At 37.5% G+C, this 25013-nt stretch overlaps 1 protein-coding gene across 2 annotated transcripts in view; it reads right to left on the bottom strand.

Annotated features, from left to right (window-relative positions):
• The window catches only part of LOC150090904 (pentatricopeptide repeat-containing protein 2, mitochondrial-like), a 126043-nt gene extending 106045 nt beyond the window's left edge, over positions 1-19998 (bottom strand). For both annotated transcript variants that reach the window (XM_090380593.1, XM_090380594.1), the window contains exons 1-2: positions 19899-19998; positions 12855-12947 (exon numbers count right to left, since the gene is read on the bottom strand). In XM_090380593.1, the coding sequence (XP_090236719.1) occupies positions 12855-12947; positions 19899-19992 (187 nt within the window). In that variant the 5' untranslated portion in view covers positions 19993-19998. The remainder of the gene's footprint in view (positions 1-12854; positions 12948-19898) is intronic.
• Positions 19999-25013: the final 5015 nt, after the last annotated feature.

Genomic DNA, 25013 nt, shown 5'->3' with positions numbered 1-25013 from the left:
TTATATATTTATGTAACAATAAGGATAAAGTTGAGTTGTTTTAAACATAAAATTTTGAATTTTCTTTTCAGAAAACCCAGTGTTCATACATATATACACACACAGAGAAACATTATGCATATACAGTTGGACCTCTCTTTAACAAACTTCTATTTAGCAAATGTTTCTATGGAGCGAACGTTTTTGATTTCCCCTTGGTCATTACATTGAAAATAGTTTCCGTATAACAAACTGATTTTGAGAGACCCAGGTATGCATTGTCCACACCTCTGGCCTTCAAGCAATACAGCTGATGCTGTAGAAAGCATGAATTACAAACTTAAAAGGATTAAGAATTTTCCCTTTAGCTTTTAAGAGCTAAAGGGATTAATTCCATGAATTAAGAGCTAAAACATTTTACAATTTAGTGGTGTCCATAAAACCCCGCAGGAGGAAACTGGCCAACCAAGGCGCAGGATAGAAAAAGGAAGGTTTTGGGAGAGGTCTTTGCCCAGCAGGTGGTCAGCAGTGGCTAAAAAGAAGAAGTAAAAGCTATACACTACTGTACCGAGAAGTCACGTTGGTTAACTGTTATCTATTGTTGTCTACTTTGTTATTGATGTGTCCACAGCATTTCTGTGGACACATTGATAACAAAGATTAAGGCATATTCCCGACACAGACATTGGGTCTGATCAACCTGTTTTCTACTGTAAGCACCCTATTAGAAAATTAGGAGAGTGATTTTCCTTTATCCCAGAAATTCATCTGTTTCGAAGAAATGAGTTATCCACACTTTCACCTGAATCTGTTTACATGGTAGGTACAAGTGGTCCCTAAATCAGTTTTGTTTTAGCTGTGTGAAAGTAGCCTTACAATGCCAAGAGGAAATCCTTCAGTGTAGCGTGAAAAAGTGGAAGTGCTTAATAGTGTAGATCGGGGTATTAAAAAAAAAAAAAATGCTTTAAAATTTGGTATTCCTGCCAGTAGTGTGTTAACCATTCTGAAAAACTGTGTTTCGATTTTCAAACTGTTTGAAGAAATGAGACCCAGTCGAAAGTGGACAAAATTATGCCTGTATGAAGAGGTAGATCATAGGTTGCCAAAGTGGGCGCTGAAGCCTTCTAGGGGGTGATAGTGGGTTCAGAAGCAATTGGGAGGGGGGGGGGCAATAGTGGGTTCAGAAGCAATTGGGGGGGGGCATTCAGGCGGTCCAGGTGTCGGTGGCTCCTTATATAAATCCGTATTTTTATCTCCTCGGGTCCAGTGGACCCAGTTCAAAGGTCAACTAATAAATTCTATAATTTTTACCTACGGACACAGCTGGAATTCTCTATAGGTGAAGCCAGAACTGTGTTCTTCGATTTTCCCACTTCAATTTTCGAAACCTTCTATTGAATTTCACGCAAATGACAAAAATGTGACATCAAGTGCATTTTTTTAGGCCTTTTTCTGTTATTTTTCTAAACCCACCCTAATTAGCCTAGGGCCTTTGAAACGCGACAACGCGAGCTACTGTGAGTTGACATAAGAAGCAATAAAGCAAAACAGTAGCAACAACTGTTTTTGAAAGGCAAACAGATCACATTTCCTTTCTTAAACGTGTATTGCTCCTACAAACAGAAAATCAGTAAAATTCATCTTTTAGAAAAAAAGAGAAAAACTGGTGTAAAACTGATAACACTGCAATGTGCATTTGATAAAAAAAAAAAAAGTTTGCTTTATTGTAATTGTTTTTAGTAAACAATATCGGAACAGCAGTTTCCTGGGTTTGATATTCTAACGAAATTTCAAGCAAATATTTCTATTTGCAGCTGCGTTATAAACTTCGAAAACTGGTGCATCAAAGGAAAGAAAAAAAAAAATCATCCACTATGAATAACGGAATGTTTCTTGAAATGTGTATTCTTCACAAAACTGCAATATTTTCTAACAGTACAAAGCTAACAGATTGCGACTAACAGCTGCTCAAAAAGTATTCTTAGAAGATATTTGTATTCTCTCTCTCTATTTCGGGATAGTAGTAGCAGCAGTGGCATGTGATGCAAGAAAGCAAGTGTATGAGCTTATGCAGCATCAGCCAAAAAAAAAAAAAAAAAAAAAAAAACACCATTCCCTCCAAATGCCTGTCCAGTTCCTCCTTAAATTTATTTAACCTGTCAACTTCCACAACGACAGATGGAAGTTTGTTCCAGCAATTAACCACCCGCTGGCTAAAGGCAAATTTTCGCACATCTATTCTACATCTGTCTTTTCTTAATTTGAATTTATGCCCCCTTAGGTTCGTAATCTGAACAAGTGGAAGGATCCCATCAGAATTCAGCGTGCTCAACCCATTCAAGGCCTTATATACCTCAATCAGATCACCGCGCAGGTGCCTAGTCTCCAGCCACTGCAATTTGCAGAACTTAAGCCTCTCTTGGTAAGAGGATCCCTTCATTCTCCACCTCAGGATGACCACACGGGATCTCTGACCGTGTGGTCATCCTGGAATATAAACAGAAAATTTGTTAGTTGGAATGCTGCCCACCAATGCCATCAATTATCAACTCTTTTACTGTCCTAATTTTCAATATGTGCAGATAATCGTCTTGGATAAGTTTTTTCAAGAGAAAGACATTCCTATTCGTAATATTTTGTCTGCTGCTACTGATGGTGCTCCAGCAATGACTGGGTGCCACAAGGGTTTCATAGTGCATCTGAAACAAGCAGTACCAAATGTACTCGCTATACATTGTGTTCTTCATCGTCAACATTTGGTTGCGAAGAATTTAAGTGAACGCCTGCATACGTTGCTCCATTATGTTATTAGAGCAGTCAACAAGATTAGAAGCAATTCATTGAGTGACAGATTGTTTAGCCAACTTTGTAGTGAAAACGATGAAGATTTCAATCGTTTGCTGTTCACACAGAAGTTCGTTGGCTTTCAAAAGGTATTTGTCTGAATCGATTTTTCAATTTGTTTGATTCAGTACTAGAGTTCCTAGAAAACAGAGACGACGGATTGCGGACCAACCTGATTACAACCAAAAATGACAGACCTCTATAAAATATTTAATGAAGTCAATCTACAATTACAAGGTGATGAATGGAATTTAATTAAAACAAAAAACGTTATTGCCGCTTTTGTGGAGGAAACTTCTTCTGTTCAAGCGGAATCTAAGCCAAGGGGAATATAGCCACTTTTCAAATTTATCAGCAGTGTCTCTCAAAAAGGAAGATTTACTTACATACTCCCAACACTTGGAGGTTCTTCATGCTGATTTTAATGAGCGATTCAAGCATATTCTAAACATGAATATACCAAATTGGGTTCTAGATCCTTTCTCACATGTAAACACAGCAGGATCATCAAATTTAGAAGAGGATTTCATAGAACTCATAACAAATGAAGAACTAAAAATAAAATTCAAAAGTGGATACCAAGAGTTCTGGCTTCAGAAATCAATACTGACACTGCACCCTGGATTATGGGAAACAGTGCAGAAATTTTTAACTGCATTCCCATCTTCTTATTTGGTTGAGTGTGGGTTTAGTGCTGTAGTGAATTTACTGTCTAAGAAAAGGAACCGATTGCATATAACTGAGCGTGGCGATTTACGACTGTTTTTAACGAAAGTTGAACCCGATATTAACAAACTTTTAAAAATGCATCAGGCTCAGCTTAATTTGTTATTTTTTCTTTGTATTTTTACTTTGTAAGTTCGAAATAAACAATTTTCTAATACATTTGATGGTGTTTTAATTATTACAATAAGATTCTTACTAATGTAATACAATCTTCTAATATGTATTCTGAATTTTCATATTTAAGGCATTGTATGAAACTTCACATTAATTTATTTTTGCTTTGTATTTTTACTTTATAAGTTCGAAATAAACAATTTTGTAATATATTTGATGGTGTTTTAATTATTACAATAAGATTCTTACTAATGCATTTGCAATCTCTTAATATGTATTCCGAATTTTCATATTTAAACCATTGTATGAAACTGTGCATAATGTTATTCGAGCATACACTTTACAATCTTTATGTATGGGCTATGTTTCATCAAAATCTAATGGCAATAACTGTGTTCAAAATAAAGCACATATTGGCCACTACTTTTTCAATAATTTAACGGTATAAGCAGTAATGTATCATTAGTTGCTATTTACGTCGAAAATATCAAACGGCTTGAACGCGGAAAACTATGATGGGGGGCGTTACAAAATTTATGTCTTGCAAAGTGGGCGGTGGCCCAAAAAAGTTTGGGAACCTATGATGTAGATGAAGCAGTTTTTAAGTGGATGAAGTTGATTCGAAACCAAACTGTGCTGATATCGAAGTCATTAATAAAAGAAAAGACTATGGAGCATGCATCTTTTCTGGGGCATAAAACATTCCAAGCCAGTTCTGCTTTGCTGGACAAATTTAAAGAGTGCCATGGCTTACTCGAAAAAGTTATTTCTGGTGAAAGTGGAGTTGTAATTGAAAAGACTGTACCCATGGGTTTCTTTCCCAGTTTCTAAAAAAAAAAAATTTGAACAGTGGATTTTAAATTTCTCTGAAGCACAGAAAAATCATGTTTGTCAACAACTGCCCTGCCCACCTTCACTTGGCAATTTTGAAACTTACAAGTGTGAAGCTTGTTTTCTTCCCTCCGAATACCTTGGCTAAACTGCAGCCAATGGACCAAAGCATTATTGAGAATTTGAAACTGCACTACCAAATGCACTACTACTGAACAATTATACGGAGCATATAAACCAACCAACCTATAGATTTGCAGATGTACATATCAGAGTTGGCGAAAGTGTGGAGTCAAGATGTGATGGAAACAATGATTAAGAATTGTTTCACAAAAGTAGGTTTTGCTAAAACGCGAATTAACAGCCATGAGCGGAATGAACTACTACAAGACATCAAGCAATCTTGGTAATAACTCCAAGCAAGAAGTTTGATCAGTAGAGGAATTGTTATTGACGAATTTTTAGGAGTTGATATTGATCACAGGAGCTGAATATCAAAGTGACTTCAACATTTTGGAGTAAATTTAAAAAACTGGTGACAATATCAAACCTTCCAACAAGGAATGTTGGCAGAATTTGAAATTTTGCATCGAGGCCTTCAATGGGAATAAAATATACAGGGTCTCTCAAAAATATTGGTACAAACGTTTAGGGGAGGTAGGTAACACCTAAAGGAATGTGAATTGCATAGGAAACCATAACTGGAAACGTCGCCATAAGTCAGTACACGGCGCTGTTCATCAGTTCGCAAGAGGGAATATTTCTGGTTTACTCATTCAAGCAGTAGTTTCCGCACGAAGAGCATGCATCGATATACGAACTGTGAGCTCGTAGACATGCTGTTGTTGTTGTTGTTATTTGATTTTTAGGAGCATTAGCAACTAAGGCCATATTGCTCCGGGATATGCGGTGGTCATTTCGTGACCTTTCCGCATCCTTCGTATTTGGTGGTGACGGGCTCGAACCCCGGTCTAATCAAGAAGCGTGTGCTACGCACTGCTGCTCCTTCCCACCTGGCTACGGAGGCACACTCGTAGACATGCACCTGGTGTATGGATTAGCAGAGGGCCCACACGGTGTGCACCCCCATGTGGCACATCGCTTCGCAATAAATGTGTGGGCAGGTATGGTCAGTGACTGCTTAGTCGGCCCATACCTGTTACCATCCCGCATGAACTCCGCTAAATATTGGATCTTTCTTGAACAAGTTCTACCAGGGTTACTTGACGATGTTCCAGCAAATGTGAGATGCAACATTTGGTTTCAACATGACGAGGCGCCTGGCCATTATGGAAGGTGTGTTCGTGACCATTTGAACAGGCATTTTGGGCGTCAATGGATTGGACCTGTTGCCTGACCCCCACGCTCACTTGATTTATCGAGCCTTGATTTCTTTTTGTGGGGGCCCTGAAATCTATCATGTATGAATTGCCTGTGGAGACGGAAATGGATCTCGTCTGCGCTGCTGCTATTGTCAAAGAAACTCCAGGTATGTTCGACCGTGTCCACCAATCCATGCTGCGTTGGTGTCACGCATGCATCCCGTCTCGTGGTGGAACCTTCGAGCATCTGTTGTAACATCATGAAATGCATCCATCTTGTACTCCAATGTTAATATTATGTCAAATAAATGTTTGCCACTAATTACTGTCCTGTGTCATTTCTGCTTCTTGTGCCTCTGCTGCTACTTTCCCGTGACGTTTCCGGTTATGGGTTCCTATGCGATTCACATTCCTTTAGACGTTACCTACCTCCCTTAAACGTTTGTACCAATATTTTTGAGACACCCTGTATTTCAGTGTTTAAACACATGGGAACATTTTTATGAATGGTGTACAGTAGAACCCAGTGTACAACAAAAAAATAACCAAATTTTTTACGACATAATTCTTAAAAGTGTACCAATATATTGTGGCCATCGTGTACGTAGTCATTTCTTAATAATATATATATGTATTAATAAATTAATTGTTTTAAAATGTTAGGAAAATTTTTAATTCCCACTTATTTCTGATTTATTTCCTAGCTTTTACTATATTTCTGAATTTATATAGTATTTTTCGCTGTTGAAAAGGTCATATTTCTTTATAACGAAATTTCTGTTTAATGAATATTTTCAAGGGAACGATTGTTCCCTTGAAATATTCAACCATATCATGGATAACATAAATATCAATAAAATTGTAAATCAGCATAATCATCTACTTCCAAATACTAGTCCCAGTCATATTAAAGTAAGATATAAGTATAATAAACCCTTTGGATTATTAGCTTGCAACTACAAATCTATAGCTACCAGTTTAACATCACATATTACAGACACCAATAACTGCGTTTGTCAACAAACCAACATGCAGCAATATATTGATCCAGACTATGGACACATCATTACAGGAAATCTAAACATAGTTACGGACCCAATGCTCAGACATGTACTATCACAAGGATTCAAATTCAGGCCGCCCACCAAAATAAACATAACCAACTTCAATAAGCAGCTATATCAAGACCTGTTAAACTACTGCTTCCAACTAGCCTACAAAAATAACACGCCTATAGAAGCATACCATATGTGGATTAGCCATACATTCGCCCTATTCAAACATAAATATGCCTTACAGAGTTCAAATTTCTATTATCAGGGCACATACTACAACTTGACTACATTAAAACAAAAACTGCTAGAATTTCACAAAAACTTCGTAATCACACCGGTAGATAAAGCAGCCAATAATTTTGCATTCATTTGCAAATATTTTTATACATATACTTTAACTAATGAACTTAACTCAAGCAATACCTACAAACCTATTTCCAGTACATGTAATATCATTACAAAAAAACTAATGGCCTTCAACAAAAAACTAAAGCTCAACTTAAGTAATTACAGCTTACCTTACATCTACTTCATTCCTAAATTTCATAAAAAACCAATAGGCTTCAGATTCATAACCTCATGCAAAAATAGTTATGTACACAAATCAGGAAAAACACTTGAACGACTACTGCAACCACTGATGAATAAGATACATAACAGCAAAATCATAGGCAACAACCAACCTGTATTAAAATTTTTGCAAAGTAATACAGTCAATAATATTCAAACCTTTGATTTCCATAGCCTATTTACCAGTATCAATTAAACCAATCTCAAATTGGTACTCAAAGATATCTATGATAAACATAAGAATTTTATTTCCTGCAACACCTATTACTGGAACAACATACTTAATTTATGTATTTCCAATAACTTCATATATGATGGCGATACAGTATATCAACAAACCAATGGAACACCTATGGGCAGCCCAGCCTCATGTATAATAGCCAACCTATATCTATACTGGTCAGAAACCTCATTTCCACAGGAACTAATACTATTCAGATATATAGATGACCTCATAGTAATTAACTGCCCGAATTTCATCCAGGATTATGGACATCTATACCCTAGCGAACTTGTACTAGAAAGAACTAACAATTCTGACACAGCAGCCCAATTTTTGGATCTAGACATCAATATAAAAAACGGTATAGCCTCCATCAATTTGTACAACAAACGTGAAGCTTTCAACTTTAGCATAGTAAACTATACACAATGGAATTCCAATATTTCCAAACAGGTACATGCTAATGTTATCTTAGCACAATGCATCAGAATAGCAACGATATGCAGCGACAAAACAACAGTTATTGATAACATCAGAATATTGTACAGTAAACTGACCAGAAATCTTTTTCCTATTAAATACCTGCGTCATCATATCAATAAAGCCCTTAACATATTAAGGCACAAAAACTTAATAGATATCAATATAAACAGCATTATTAGTTTATAACTAATAATTACTCCCATACGCATCAAGTTTGTAAATAGTGTAAAAACAATACACTAGGCCTCTTTGGTGTCTTACGGTCTGGAAAACTTGTACCCACCGATTGGTCTAACATAGTGTATTACCTTGTAATTACCTTGTAATTAATTTTAATTATATCTTAATTAATTTTAATTATATCTTGATTTATTTATCTATTTAATTGTTAATTGTAACTTATATATATCTTACACTTTAACGCAACTGACTTAAGTACATGATGCACCTACTCTCGGACATTCGTTCAGGGTCCTAACTATAGGAACGGGTTTGCAACCCCGAACTACCCTAGCCCAACTTCATATCCCTAATTTAATCATCTTTTTGCTTTACTAAATTCTACATTTTATGCTCTGTGAGCAATTAGTGTAACGAAAGCAATATCAGAGTACTATTTTTCTTACTATACCCAATCATAATTTTTCGCCTTAACAAAGTTTATCTACTCTACTGCTACTTTGTAAGCTATTATATTTCTTTGCTATCCCGGGTGTTTGAGTATCATGTACTTAACTTTAACCTAGCATAGCTCCACCGCTTACGTAAATTACAAAATATACATACACCAAAATTCGTCTAACGCTAGGTGCCGCTAGCGTTTCTTCGCATATATAAACGGGTTAGCCTCCGGCTCTTTCTTTTTTGTCGACCGGTCAAGTAGCGGTAAGTTATTGTCATTCTTGTCATTCGGACACTCGCTTCCTTTGTCTTCTCTTTTTGGCGGGCTACTTACTTCTGTAAGGTCATCCATGTTCTGTATGGTTATACTTTGGCATAATATTTTTGCTTAACTTGTATTTTATTTATTCAAAATTTATATTCTAAATTATTTTTTACCACGTGTCCGCGTACACGTGTTTTTTGACATACAGAACATGTCAGAAACAGAAGTAAGAGTATTGCTGTTCTTTTTCATAATTTAGGTGGATGACCTCTGAAGAAGACACAGAAATTATGAAAGATACTGCAATGCTATTTCTACTTTGGTCGTTCTTTTCAAAAATCTGCTATTTCTACCTTGGTCGTTCTTTTCAAATTTTGCATTTTTTCAAAATTCGCACTTTGTTTATAACGTTACACTTTTCTTTTCCGTTCTTCCCCCTTTATTCAACATACATCGCTCCCAGGGTACACGGTATTTTCATTATTAGCATAAGTTAAATTAAAGATTTACACATAACATTAAAAATAATTTTCTATATATATATATAGTTATATATATATAGTAGTTAAAAACTACTATATATATATATATATAGTAGTTTTTAACCGCTGCTATACACATCAGTCAATTAGCATTACAAGTTATTATATGAGTGAAAACTCCAATATTAAAAGAAGCTAGCTGAAATCAAATTCAGAAATTTTCTTTTATTTGTAAATAGTTTTAAGGTTTAACTTTCATTTATTCTTAAGTCTTTACTATATCCGGAAATAAGTTTTACTCAGCTGTTATAAATTTAGAAAATAAGGATGATAAATTTCTACTAAACGAGCAGTTACTATTCCACATAAAATACTGAGGTACAAATTGGAGCAGTATTGCATTAGGAACAAGTTAATACTATGGACAAAAGGGTAACTGAGTGGGAGAAGACAGAGTGGTTATCAATGGGCACTGCTCTTCTTGGACTAATGTTTATTAACAGGGAGTTAGGTTCTGGATGATTAGTTTTCAATATTTATTAATGATATCAATGAAGGCATATGAGGCTTAATGTTTAAGTTTGCAGACAATACAAAAGTTGCCAGGGTGGTAAATGAGTAATCTGGGTATGTTATTACAAGCCCTAGAAAAATTAGGCAGATGGGGCTCAGAAGTTGCAACTGAAGTTTAGCATTCACAAATGCAAGGTGCTAAATATAGATATAGGAGGGAAAAAAAATAGATAAATGCTTAGGTGATTATTTGATGAGAGAGAGAGAGAGATTTGTAATGGACTGCACTTTCCCACTTTCGATTTTTTTTTTTCAAAAAAGAACTGTTATCTTCTTTTTCTGAACTGATACAGAATTTAAAGCAAGATATTCAAATAGGTGAACTAAAAATGTTAACTATCATATAATATTATATGCCTTATCTGTGTTTATTTTTTTAATGTGAATCATTTAATGTGAGTAAAATATATCTTCGAATATAAGCATTAAATAAACTAAGAAAATTAATTTAAAAATAGTTATTTTAAAGTAATTAATTTAGCATAGCAGGTAATTTTCTATTGTTGTAACCACTTGCAGTCCTTACAAAATTTCACCACTACTGTTATTAGTGCTACTACATGAAGGGGAGCACAAGTTGTATAGCAACCAAAAGAAAAAAGGAGAAAGAAGAAATGGGGTAATGTTTGAAAATTAATGACAAGTGTTTTCAGTGGTATAATAATGCAATTAGTTCCCATTCCCTCTATTAATAGTAAAATTGAATTAATTAGTACAGACATTGACAAGAATTAAGTTTGTTTGGAAATAAACTTTAATTCTTTCCAACAAATTACAGTATTTGATTAGTTATTTCCCAGTTTGGTTCTGTTATATTTGTATTTTAAAGATTACAGCAACAATTCTATACAGTGGAACAAATTGAACAGCTCAACCATTAAAGAATGCTACCTGCAGCTTTATATATGCTACTGCAACAGGATCTAGAAAAATCAGGCAGATGGGCTGAGAAGTGGAAACTGCAGTTTTGTACTAACAAATGCAAGGTACTGAATATGGATAGCAATAATCCCAGAACAGTATATCAACTGGGTAGTACCACACTAAAGGTAGCAGAAACCAAAAAGACCAGGTAATTGTACAGGCAAACATGCTCTCTGAACAATGCAGAGAGGCTGCTAGAACAGCTCATGGGATTCTGTAGATGATATACAGGAACCTTATCAACAGATAAAAGGAGGCAATTATCCTACTGTATAAGGCAATGGTCTGGAACCTCCACTTTATAAAGTGACGTGGATCTGTTGGACTAGGTGCAGAGTTGGTTTGTTTATTTGGGGATTTTTTTGCAGCATCAGCATCTATGGCCATAGTGCACCATACATATGGTAAGCATGTATGCTATTTCTTACAGGTGGGGATAATTTTGAAAATAGGACTAGAAAATTAATGTTTCACTAGCTAAAAGAGGACCAACCGGGCTAGCCAGGTGGATAAAGTGCCTACCTGCCTGGCAACCCAAAGGTCGCGTGTTCGAATCCTGCCTTGGGCTTGGATCAGAGTAAAATGCAAAAACTTTGGGAGACGCATTATTGCCACAGAAGCAGATGCACCAACAACTAACAAAAAAAAAAAAGCTAAAGGAGGTGATATACATTAATCATCTTAAGAAAAGTAAGGATGCTTGAGGCATTTATTTTATTACCCAAGAATGAAGCAAGTGTAAGAGGGTCTTCTGTTATGACTGGAGTGAAAAAGTCTGACATTCTCTTGCACATATATTTTGCATCCGTTGTTGTTGTTGTTATTTGGTTTTTAGCAGCATTAGCAACTAAGGCCATATTGATCCGGGGATATGCGGTGGTCATTCCCTGACCTTTCCGCATCCTCCATATTTGGTGGTCACGGGCTCGAACCCCGGTCTAATCAAGAAGCGTGTGCTATGCACTGCTGCTCCTTCCCATCTGGCTACGGAGGCGCCTTGACAAGCATATGTTTTACTGAAAGTGTAGTTAGTGATGAGGTGCAGAGAAGAGCAACAAGATCAGCAAGGGGAACAAAAGGATACTCTTACTGTGAAATAGTTTGTTTCTACAAACTGCAGCATGCAGAACCTAGGCACTTGCAAAGAAACAAGGTGTTGAATGGACTGAGTAAGCTGAATGTTCATAACATCTTTACTCTTGTTTAGATAACACACAAGGGGATACAATTTAAATTGAGGAAGGATAGTTGCAAGATAGATACATATTGCATTAGGAACAAGTTAATGCTATGGATAAAGGGGTAATTGAGTGGGAGAAGACAGAGTGGTTATCAATAGGCACTGCTCTTATTGGACTAATATTATTCATAAAGTTGCTGTTAAATGTTATTAACAGCAATCAACTAGTCACTGGGTGAAATTTGCTTTCAACCAGTGACTAGCTGATTGCTGGAACAAACTTGCATCAGGTTTTGTGGAAGTGGGCAATTTCAATAAATTTACAGAAGACCTAAACAAATTATTAATGGTTTGAACAGGTGATGTGGTTGTATAAGCTTTTGTTGTTACTGTTAGATGTTTTATGGCACAAAAACGTTGCTTCAACTAAATTGCACCATAATCTTGCTATCTTGCATCATTTGCCACTAATAATTACCAGTCAGTATCAACGATGCCACATAACCAGGATTTCACCTCATGTATAACTGAATGAAAAGATAAAGAATAAAGCACTTGTACCAAAATCAGTATGCAGTAAATATCATAAAATAAAACATTGTACATAAATATTTATGTTAAGAACAGCAAGGTAAATTTATAGAATTAAAATTTTAATCTACCTTTCATATTTCCAAACTGAGCTTGAGTATTCTCTCTATATTCCAAAAATTTGTCAAGACCTAGATACTGGGCACTGTACAAGAATCTAACACCTGACAAAATAAAAAATCAGTCATTCAAAAGTGTAATATTCATACTCTATCAGTTTAACAAAAACTCATCTATCAAAAAATCTATGGTTCTTTTAATTTGCTTAAGATTTGCTGCATTAAGAACACTGCAGATAAAAGAACAAATAAGTGAGTGATCACAGTGTACTAATATAGGATGGGATTTTGTTTTTGTAAAGAGACTACACTGGCCTTAGACAAGTTTTAAATTCTTTTTAGTGGGCCATGTGATAATGTTACATCAATGGTGATGGGATTCTTCTTCTTGCTCAGAATAATTGCCTGAGAGGGCATAAATTCAAATTTAGGAAACACAGTTATAGAATAGATGTGTGGAAGTTTGCCTTTAGCCAGCGTGTGGTTGATTGTTGGAACAAATTTCCCTCCATTATTGTAGAAGTTGATAGCTTTAAATAGATTCAAGGCAGAACTAGACAAACATTTGGAGCGAGTGGATGGGTGAAATTAGAAGATCATTTTTTTTTTTTTGTTGATGCTATATAAGCTTGCTTGCTTTCTTGCATCGTGTGCCTTTACTAATGCTAATGCTTTTCATACCAACTGCGGCATAATGCACAAGGTTTTGACTTAAATGAATACCATATGAACTGATGAGACTAGCAACAGGGAAGAAAAATGATTGAGTTGATTATAAATTATCAGGGGGCACAGAAGAATACAGTAAGTATGTACAAATATGCTGCAATCAAGTTACAAAGGGAGTTAATTATTGTGAGATATTAATGACACTAGGGCAACTAAGGCCAAAATGTGCCTTTCTATAATTCATCTGTTAGAAAGATTAATCTGTACATCGCAGCAAATTAGATACTGGAATATAAGCTGAATTTGCAGAAGAAACAGGAAAATTTCGTTGACATTTACTTTATCTTCAAGAATGTGTTCTATTGTTGGAGGGTTCTGTAAACTGGAAAGTGTTTAGAGGCACAATCTCTTTCATTTGAGAAGAGTGGACAATCAATTAAAATATGTTTAACACTGAGCTTTGTTTGACATAAATTGCACTGAGGAGGGCACAGATGAACAAATTAAGTGGATAAGATGTGTATGGCCAATATGTAAAGGTGCTAAAAAAAGTTCCTCTTGTTGGTTTTGCCAGGAACTTGAGATCCATATTTGCGGTTCATGTTTTATTTGGTGGAGTTCGTTATCTTTTTCCTGCACTCCATATCTGTGCTCATTTGAGTTTGCATGCCTTTCAGACTGTGTTTTATAATCTGTGTAAGGAACTAGATGGAGAGATGGCAGAAACGAGCTAGTCTGTTTAGCTATGCTACTGCTTGGTCATTTCTTGGATACCAGAGTGGCCTGGTATTCGGCAAAAAGTTATTTCCATTTTGTTTTCTAGAAAGTAGAAAAGTTGAAATTAGATATCTTTTAGTACTGGATGAGAAACAGCTTATTTTGTATAACTGATGCTGCACTAAAGGAATCCGTATAGATTACTGCAGGCCACAAAGAGGAATGTATTTTAACCAAAGTTAAATAGATTGCATATAGCTCAGCTGTAAGTATACTATATTCAAAAGGTAATGACACTTTCTTCGAAGTAGGGTAAACCAGATGCTCCTCCACATGATTGTCAGATTTGGCACCATCTGTGTATATTTTATATTTATCTGGATTCGCTGAAGTATGCACAGCATGCGGCTGTTGGAAGTTATGATGTGGTAGTGCATTGCTACCCCATTGGGTACAGGATAGATCACAGTGAGGGGTAAGGCTCTTCCACAGGGGTTAGGGATGTGTGTATCCTAATGAATTTTACTTAGATTCAAATTCCACTTGTGCAAGAGTTCTTTAAGTTGAAGAGCTAAAGGTCGCAGTTCAAATCTTGTTTCATAAAAAGAAAACCATGGGGGGGAGTGTAGAGATATTTCCAGCTGGGATGGGTGGTTGTAATGTTGCTCTGTATTTTAGCTGCATATATGCACAAGAGGATTTGCCTGCTGAGAAATAGTGGAGGTTCATCTGATTTTATATACCAACTTTGTACCGGAGAAGTTCTAAAACCTATGATTGAAGTGCACTATGCTGGACATTATTGAGACATTGTAATATGCTCTTCCTGCCTGAGGAATATACTGGAGAACTATAATCTAGCCATGATCTGATTAATGCTCTATATAGTAGAGATTCTCTGTCTGCATCCCCATCTCAAGATGTAGATGAAACTGATCAAACGGTGTTTAGTTTTTGCAAGCAGCAAAAACTGAGGCACATGTAATAATATTTTGTTACATGTGCCTCAGAGTTAAGTTGAAGTTTATTGTCCAATATTAATGGTATATAAAACTAGAATAATACTAATATCTGCAGTTCAGGGCCAGAGTGTAGCACACGTCTTTTGTAGATATATATGAAAGTAGGCTTTTGGTCAGAAATTCTATAACCATTTCATAGAGTCCAGCCTTCCAACTTATTTATCACTAGTTGCAGCTGGTGTTCTATGGTATTCATGTTCTGAGAACAGCGGGATAAAGATATGTCATATGTGTACACATATACTTCCACAGTATCATGGTATTTATTTTGATGGCAAATAATGTTGTACTGAGAACAGACCCTTGCAGTACACCTTGCTACAAATGTGTAGAGAGGGAAACGAGCCCAATTATTATTATACTAGCCATATAGTGCAAGGAAGTCTAAGGCTTATGCTGCACCAGCTAAAAAAAAAAAAATTTCCAACTGAGAGAGAGAGAGAGAGATGATATCCAGCTCAGGACCCTGGGTGCGCCAAGCCCATACTTACCAGATGTGAGCCCCAGGGGTAGAAATAAAATTGAGAAGTTATATAATTGGGAGAAGTTTTAGATCAGCTGGAGTAAGTATCCTCTAAAGCCTATTTTGTGCAAGTTTTGAAGTATGTCATATTTCCATGTGGTATCAAAGGCTGTGTCAATAAATATCTGTGGTATCAATAAATTTCTCAATAAATATCTGATAATGGTATCTCTGGATATCCATTACCTGATGTTGCTTCTCGGAAGCATTTTGAATGTTAGCCTCAGCTCTCATGTGCAGATATCTAAAGTGAATCTGTTCTCCGTGTAACCATGCTGATAATCATTCGTGATGTTTTGCGATTCGAAAATCCATGTGAGCCTCTAATGTATCATTTTTTTCTAGTCTTACTTAATTTAGTAGGTGAGATTGGCCTATGGTTATTTGACAAAGAGGGATCTTTTTGTAGGTTTGGAAAGGCCAAGAGAAGTGAAAGACACCAAGATAACGGAAAGTCATTTTCCCCAAAGATCTGGTTGTAGAAAAGCAGTAGGGAGTTTAAGGAAAATATAGAGAAAGTAACAGCTAGGACTTCTGCTATTTCAGCAAGGGAATACAGATCACTATTTCTCCAGTGAAGGACAGCTTTGATTCCTTTAATATTTGCCATTCAAAGCCTGTATCCATCTCTAGTTTGGCTGTGGATCAATTTAATTTCTAGGGCTTGTTTTCCTCTACACACATTTGTAGCAAGGTGTACTTGCGAGGGTCTATTCTCAGTACAACCTTATTTGCCATCAAAATAAATACCATGATACAGGACATCCCAAATACTGTGGAGGCATATGTTCTTATTTGGTTTTTAGGAGCATTAGCAACTAAGGCCATATTGCTCCGGGAATATGCGGTGGTCATTCCCTGACCTTTCCGCATCCTCTGTATTTAGTGGTGACGGGCTCGAACCCCGGCCTAATCAAGAAGTGTGTGCTACGCACTGCTGCTCCTTCCCACCTGGCTACGGAGGTGCCTGTGGAGGCATATGTGTACACAGATGACATATCTTTATTCTGGTAATAATAGAAGCAATTTTTTTCCAACAATCTTGTTTAGCTTTTCTAGTAATTCACTGAGCTTCAGCTTTGAGTCTCTTGTAACTGATGAAGTTATCTACAGCAGGTTATTTGTGGAATTCATTCCAAGCTTCTAACCTCCTGCAATCTGGCAAGGCAGCAATCTATTCCATCAAGGGTTGGAGACTCATGGTCTGTTAGTCCACAATTTTGGTATCACTGCAATGGCGGTTGCTAATATTTGTTCCTTGATGTGCACTGTAACAACTTCAATAGATTTGCTCAGAACTAACTGTTTCATCAAATTGGACAAGTTTTTTGTAATTATTCCAATCTGCTTTAGAAAAGTTCCAGGTAATGTGACTTGTGGGTTAGACATTAATTGCATTTGTATTTTACAGATAATAGGGAAGTAATCACTGTTGTATGTATCACTTGAATGGCCTTGAATGGATTGAGCACGCTGAATTCTGATGGGATCCTTCCACTTGTTCAGATTACGAACCTAAGGGGGCATAAATTCAAATTAAGAAAAGACAGATGTAGAATAGATGTGTGGAAATTTGCCTTTAGCCAGCGGGTGGTTAATTGCTGGAACAAACTTCCATCTGTCGTTGTGGAAGTTGATAGGTTAAATAAATTTAAGGAGGAACTGGACAGGCATTTGGAGGGAATGGTGTGATTTTTTTTTTTTTTGGCTGATGCTGCATAAGCTCATACACTTGCTTTCTTGCATCACATGCCACTACTACTACTACTACCACTCATCACCAACCACTTCATATTCGGACAGAGGGCAAACATATTGAGAGGTTCGTAAAAGAGGTAGTACTTATGCACAAGTGGAATTTGAATCTAAATCAAATTTATCAGGATACGCACACCCCTAACTTCCTATGAAAGAGTCTGGCCACTCACTGTGATCTATCCTTTTCCCAGGTATGTGATCCTGTATTTAGCAGTGTAAGTTGCTAATCACTGAGTATTGATTCTATTATGCAATTCCTGGTATCCGTATAAGGAGATCCCCATAATGGATGATGGCCATTCAGATTCAGATACAAAGTGCAGGTCTAAGTGGAGCACTATATAATCAAGATCAGTATGTGAACATGAAAAATTTGGTGTAATGTATATAGAAGCCAGAATTAAAGTGATCCCAAAAAAATGCATACTACCACTAGCTCTATGAGTCTGAAGAGGTACAAGCGGGTGGTTAATTGCTGGAACAAACTTCCATCTGTCGTTGTGGAAGTTGATAGGTTAAATAAATTTAAGGAGGAACAGGCATTTGGAGGGAATGGTGTGATTTTTTTTTTTTTTTTGGCTGATGACGATCTATCCCTTTCCCAGGTATGTGATCCTGTATTTAGCAGTGTAAGTTGCTAATCACTGAGTATTGATTCTATTATGCAATTCCTGGTATCCATATAAGGAGATCCCCATAATGGATGATGGCCATTCAGATTCAGATACAAAGTGCAGGTCTAAGTGGAGCACTATATAATCAAGATCAGTATGTGAACATGAAAAATTTGGTGTAATGTATATAGAAGCCAGAATTAAAGTGATCCCAAAAAAATGCATACTACCACTAGCTCTATGAGTCTGAAGAGGTACAAGTCTGGAAGGGATATTACATCTAATGAGAATAGCAAATTTCCCAACAAGATGGTAACCCTGTACTTCTGTCACATCTAGAAGTAGTAAAATTCAAAATTTCAGAGATACTTTTGGGTTTAGGAAACTTTCTTGAAGTTATATTCCTATAGAATCAAATCTATTAAATCTTCTAATTCATCTCTGCTGCTGCACATTCCTCAGCAATTTCATTGTAAGTTACTGCTATGGATAAAGGGAGGGGTGAGTATAGAAAGCAGAGTGGTTATTAATACATTCATTATCACCTGATTTTGAAAGAGTGCATTCAGTGTGCCATTACTTTTGGAATACTGAGAGATAACAACATTCCAAAAATTCATAAATAATGGTTAAAAAGTAAAAGTCTGGAATTCATAGCTGAAAGCAAACGCTTGCTTTTAAGCCGAGCTGTATCACGGCCTTGTTGTAATAAGACCTAGGAAAATTAGCCAGATGGGCTGAAAAATGGCAATTGAGGTTTATCATTGACAAATGAAAGGTGTTGCATGTGGGAAACAGTAATCCCAGATTAACATATCAATTAGATGGTACCACAGTGAAGGTAGTGAAATACAAGAAACATGCTATTGCTTGCACCTTTATACACCATTAAAATGTTTGTTTGGAACCCTGCATACAAACCTGCTAGCACACAACTGACTCCTACTTATGTTCATGACCTATTACAGTTCTTCCATTTTGATGGCAGTAAGTAATGTACGAGAGAGAGGATGGGAAGGAATAAAAAGAGGAAGGTTGGCATCATTGCAGATATGCATTTTCTTTTCATTTGGATGAATAAGAATTTACATTATCCCCATACTTCAGAGGTTTCCAAGTGGTAGTTCACGAAAGTGTTCCAGAGGCTCACACTAAAAATTCTGTAATGGCATCTGCTTAGATTTACTTATGTATATGTTTGTAAACTACAAAATAGTTTAATAATAATTTGTGTGGTTCGGTTCAAAATTTATATTTAGTTGTGGTTTCATCATTTCATTCTCAAAGACCACTATTATGTACAGGTACTAAATAATAATTTTATATTATTACGCAATATCGCTTATAAAAACGTGGTACTGGAAATATTATACAATAAAAATTTTTACTCATCCAAATGAAACGACAATATTGCGCATCTGCACCTTTAGGCAACGACAACATGCTTCACCTAAAGGTACACCCTTCATGAGAAGGGACTTGTCCTGACTGTACTTGAAGTTATGTACATTCAATTTATATTATAAATTTTGTTCGAGTTGAAAACAGAAATAGGCATATTTTATATACCTCCTATAAACCATGAATGGATTTACAGAAGTTTGCTTGTTTTATCTTGGTACAATAGTTTTCTATATGGGAATACCAATTTACGTGAATTCTCTTTTATGCAGGATGCGATCATAACAGAAATTCATTTTTTTATGCTATATAACTACTTCAAATAAACAACTTGACCATTGAAATAACATACCCTTAAGCGTGAATCCTTTCAAGGAAATAAATTGATGAAAATAACAAGGCCTCAATGCATTGCTGATCACATGGCGAAACATGACAGACGCCATTTCTAAATGACGAACAAGTTGTGCCGACAACTCCCTATATTAAAAAGATTTGGAATATTAAAGATAATTTTCAAAAAATCGACATATTTCTATTATTATTATTATTATCCATATGGTGCAAGGAAGGCTAAGGCTTATGCTGAACCAGCCAAAAAAAAAAAAAAACAATTTCTGGATTAACCTGAGAGAGAGAGAGAGAGAGAGAGAGAGAGAGAGAGAGAGAGAGAGAACAATGGTCAGAAGTAGAAAGGAATCACCAAGAAAGAGAAGAATGATAATATCGAGCTCAGGACCCTGGGTGTGCCAAGCCCATACTCACAAGATGTGAGTTCCCGGGATTATTACACAATTATTAATAATAGCTAATCAAGATGATATTTAGACATGATAAAAGTCAAAACCATGTGAAGAGGCCGGAACATATGTAAATACAGTATATATTTTTATCTTCAAAAGGATAGCATTAGCATTAGCATTAGTAGAGGCATTTGATGCAAGAAAGCAAGCTTATGCAGCATCAGCCAAAAAAAAAAAAAAAAAAAAAAAAAAAAAAGTAACATAAATAAATAAAAATAACCACTTCCACTTCACCCCTCTGTTCGTTCGAAATACCTGTCCAGCTGAGCCTTAAACTTATTTAGGCTATCAACTTCCACGACAAGGGATGGAAGTCTGTTCCACCCACCAACCACCCGCTGGCTAAAGGCAAATTTCCGCACATCTATCCTACATCTGTCTTTCCTCAATTTGAATTTATGCCCTCTCAGGTGATTTTTCTGAGCTACAGGAAGAATCCCATCAGCATTGAGCATGCTCAAACCATTCAAGGCTTTGTACACCTCTATCAGATCACCCCGCTGGTGCCTAGTTTCCAGACACTGTAATTTGCAAAACTTAAGCCTTTCTTCGTAAGAGAACCCCTTTGTCCCATTCACCAATCTAGTTGCCCTTCTCTGTACTCGTTCCAGCAGCTCTACATCCTTCCTGAAATGAGGCCTCCAGGCCTGTATACAGTACTCTAGGTGTGGCCTGACCATTGCCTTATACAAGGGAATAATCACCTCCTTATCCCTGCTAGAAAAATTCCTATATATCATTGACAATACACCATGAGCTACTCTTGCAGCTCGTCTGCACTGCTCAGAGAACTTCATATCTGCCTGCACCACCACCCCCAGGTCCCTTTCATTCTCTACCACTGTCAGTGTAGTACCACAGAGTTGATACGTTGCTCTGGGGTTGCTGTTTCCCATATGTAGTACTTTACATTTGTCAATGTTAAACTTCATTTGCCACCTCGAAGCCCATCTGCTCAACCTTTCCAAATCCTGTTGCAGCAGCATAGTGTCAGTAGTGTCCTTGACAACCCTGCCAACCTTCGTATCGTCTGCAAACTTGGACATTAAGCCTGATATACCATCATCAATATCATTTATAAATACAGAAAACAATAAAGGCCCCAATACTGAACCCTGAGGGACTCCACTAATAACATTAGTCCACGATGAGCAGTGTCCATTGATTACCACTCTCTGTCTTCTCCCCCTCAACCACCCCTTTATCCATAGCAGCAACTTGCCTCCAATGCCACACTGCTCCAATTTGTGCAGCAGTCTTCCATGTGCAACAGTATCAAAGCCTTTCTAAGATCCAAGTATATAATATCAAAGTTATTCCCTGCATCCAGTTCTTTTGTGACTGCATCATAGTATCCAATCAAATTGGTCAGGCAAGACTTCCCCTTAACAAAACCATGCTGTGTCCTAGCTATAACTGAAGTCTTGTCTAGATGATCCTGCAGTGCTTCTTTCACCAGTGCCTCCATTAATTTTCCGGGAACAGAAGTTAAACTCACAGGTCTATAATTACTTGTGTCAGCCTTTGATCCCCCTTTGTGAATTGGGGTCACATTTGCACATCTCCAGTCAATGGGTACCTCCCCTGAGTCCAAGGAAGCTCTCATAATTATGGCTAAGGGTTTGCTTACCTCCTTTGCTGCCTCCTTTAATATAACTGGATAGATCCCATCCACCCCAGGTGCCTTTCTTGTGTTTATCTTCAACAATTTCTCCTCCACTTTGCTCTCAGTTATTACAAGATTCTCTAGCTTACTGCTAGAGTTGAATACACCTCTGGCATTCCCCTCGCTGAATAACTCCTCATGTGTGAATGTCGATGCAAAATATTCATTTAGTTTGTTAGCTACCCGAGCAGGGTCATACGCAGAGTATGTTAAAACTCTGTGATTAGTGACATAGTGTTTTTTGACAAGCGGCACCGGTGCTTTCGCACAACTCCGCATTTGAATCTCTTGTGAAGTAAGACAGTACTTTCAAGGCCAGATAGCATATGTTACTGTATATTTATGTTTGCTTAGTGCGGGTTATGTTGTTCATCTGGCCGCTTAGCATGATGAACAACAGGGTCTGTGGAACACCACAGACTGCTAGTTACCGTCACTGGCACTGGGAGCCGGACCAGGTAAGTGGGAAGAGAACTCTGGCTGGCCGACCCTGGGGTTAGCTTGAGCTTCCCAGGGAGGGCCAAAAAAAATTTCTTTTTTGAAATAGGAGAAGGAGTGAGAGATTGAGGAGAAGAAAGAAGGTAAGCAGAAGAAAGAGGGCAAGGTAGGGTGGGCTGCCCCAAAGGGGGAGCCCACCATACCTCGCCCTCTTTCACCCTACCTCAGGAAGAAGAGAAAAGATTGTGAGGTCAAGTGACCCACAAAGTCAGGTTGCCTAAGCATGACCCTGCATTTGAAAGGTCAAATGCCAGTCCCACTCCCAGAGGAGTATTTATGTGAGTTCCAACACAAGTAGGAAAATCAGATATTGTCCTACACCTCGAAGAGAAGAGGTGCCAGAAAGTGAGTGGGTCTCACATTGGGCAAGGGCCCAGTGTCAGCAATTTAATCTTCTTCAGCCAAGTGTGACTTGTAGGCAATGAACAGTGTCCCACACTGGGTAGAGGACTTGGATAATCTTCTCTTAGGGGATGAGAGGAGGCACATTAGTAATTAGGAGACTTCTGGGTAAATCATAAAGAGGGCAATTATACATGAGGTGAATCCAGGCTTCACATGGATTCATGAAGCACAAGGATTGCTTAGAGTTCTTGTGTGTATTGTAGAAAAGTCCTTTTTGGGTTGGTGGGTTTTTAAGATAGCTTCCTTTGTGAACGTCGAGAGATTCCAGTTAGGTCAGGATAAAGATCAATATCCTGTTGGTGTTTTCTTTGATTCCATTCAGGATATGTTCTGTGAATTGCCTTTTGGGATCATTATAAGATAGGGGTGCGCTGAATAGTTTGCTGTAGGTGAATTTGATGCATTTCAAATACATTCTGCGCAAAAGTAGTGAAGGCTTTGTAGTTAGTTTTGTGAATTATGTAGAGATGTTCCTGCCTACTGGGTATATTTCCAGTTCTGGTAATTAGGAGACTTCTGGGTAAATCATAAAGAGGGAAATTATACATGAGGTGAATCCAGTCTTCATTGTCACCGCATGTGCAGAGAGGAGAATCGATGAGACTCAGGGCATGCACTTGGCCCGAAATGATCCATGACCAGTGAGGAAGAACGAGACGTGAAGGCCTGGTGAGTACCACGGAGGAGGTTTTGGTGCAGTTATCATAACTTGTGGAAGAAATCTTTTAGTTGTTTCACCTTTGGCTGTTTGCTCCCAAGATCTTAGCCAATGTTGGAAGAGCTTAGAGTAAATCTGTTTCATTTCGTTTTTTGGATCATTAGCTAGATCGAGTGTTATATCCAGAATGGTGGTGGGAATTCCTCTCTTTATGCGGTATGCAAGGCCGCGACGAATAACCTCCAGGTCCAGAGGAAGAATACCTGCTAAGACCTGCAGGGCAGGATTACTGACTGTGCGGCAAGCTCTAGTCACGGTGAGTAGGATATTGCATTGAATTGTATGTAGCTTTGCTTTATTATGTGCAATGATGGCATGAGGGAACCATATGGCTGCACCATAGCACACAGCTGGTAAGAAGATGGTTTTGTAAAGTAGCATGAGAGTCCTCCTCTTCAAACCCCAGTCTGCTCTGCTAATTCTTACGATCATGGCAGTATAACGACATATTTTGTTGGAGAGGTAATTAAGATGAGGTAAGAATGTTAATCGGGAGTCGAAGGTTACTCCTAGACATTTTAGTTCTGTTTTGAGTTGCAATGTCTGCCCAGAGATTTTAATTTGGGGCGTTCTTCTTATGTCCAAGGATCCTTTGAGAAGGATAGTCTTCATTTTTTCCCCAGAGATGAATAACTTGTGGTTGTTTGCCCAATTTTAGAGGATCGTTAAGGCAGGGGGAGGCAATTTGCTCAAGCTGAGTTCTAGAATCAGATTTGATAAGGAAGATGAGGTCATCTGCATAAGCCATGCAGTCCACAGGACCTAGATCCATAAGAAGAAATTCATCTAGTATTAAGTTCCAGAAGTAGGGCCCAAGAACTGAGCCGAGCCCTGTGGACACCCTCTAACAACTGGTCGGGAAGTTTTCTGAAAATTTGTTTGAACTGTTACTGAGCGGTTGAAGAGGTAGTTCTGAAGACAGCGGTAGAGGTTGAGTGGAATATTGAGTTGACGTAATCTCCTGACAATGCTGGGCCACCAGATGGAATCGAAGGCACCAGCAAAGACAATGGAGATAGCCAGTAGATATTTTTCTGTGGTTGAGTTTGCTGTGTTGAGGAGATTGCTCATAGCGTCTTCAGTGGAGCATCCTGACTTAAAGCCATACTGCTTTGGAGAGTCAAAGTTGGCTGTCTGGTAGTAGGTGGATAATCTGGATTGAAGCCGCCGCTCCATTACCTTGCCCAAGACCGGGAGAAGAGCAATGGGGTGGTAAGATTTGGGTAGAGTAGGATCTTTATCTGGACCTTTTAGGATGAGTCGAAGCACCGTCTGTTTCCAAGAATCAGGGAAAATTCCTTTCGCAAGGCATTTATTGAACAATGCTAATAGGTGGTTCGGGAGATGTGTTGCTGCTTTCTTGATGACCTCAGCTTC

The sequence above is a fragment of the Mastigoproctus giganteus genome, chromosome 1, assembly GCF_048544385.1.
Source record: "Mastigoproctus giganteus isolate SK-2022 chromosome 1, ASM4854438v1, whole genome shotgun sequence".
NCBI classification, from domain to species: domain Eukaryota; kingdom Metazoa; phylum Arthropoda; class Arachnida; order Uropygi; family Thelyphonidae; genus Mastigoproctus; species Mastigoproctus giganteus.
This window is presented reverse-complemented; position numbering and strand designations above follow the sequence as displayed.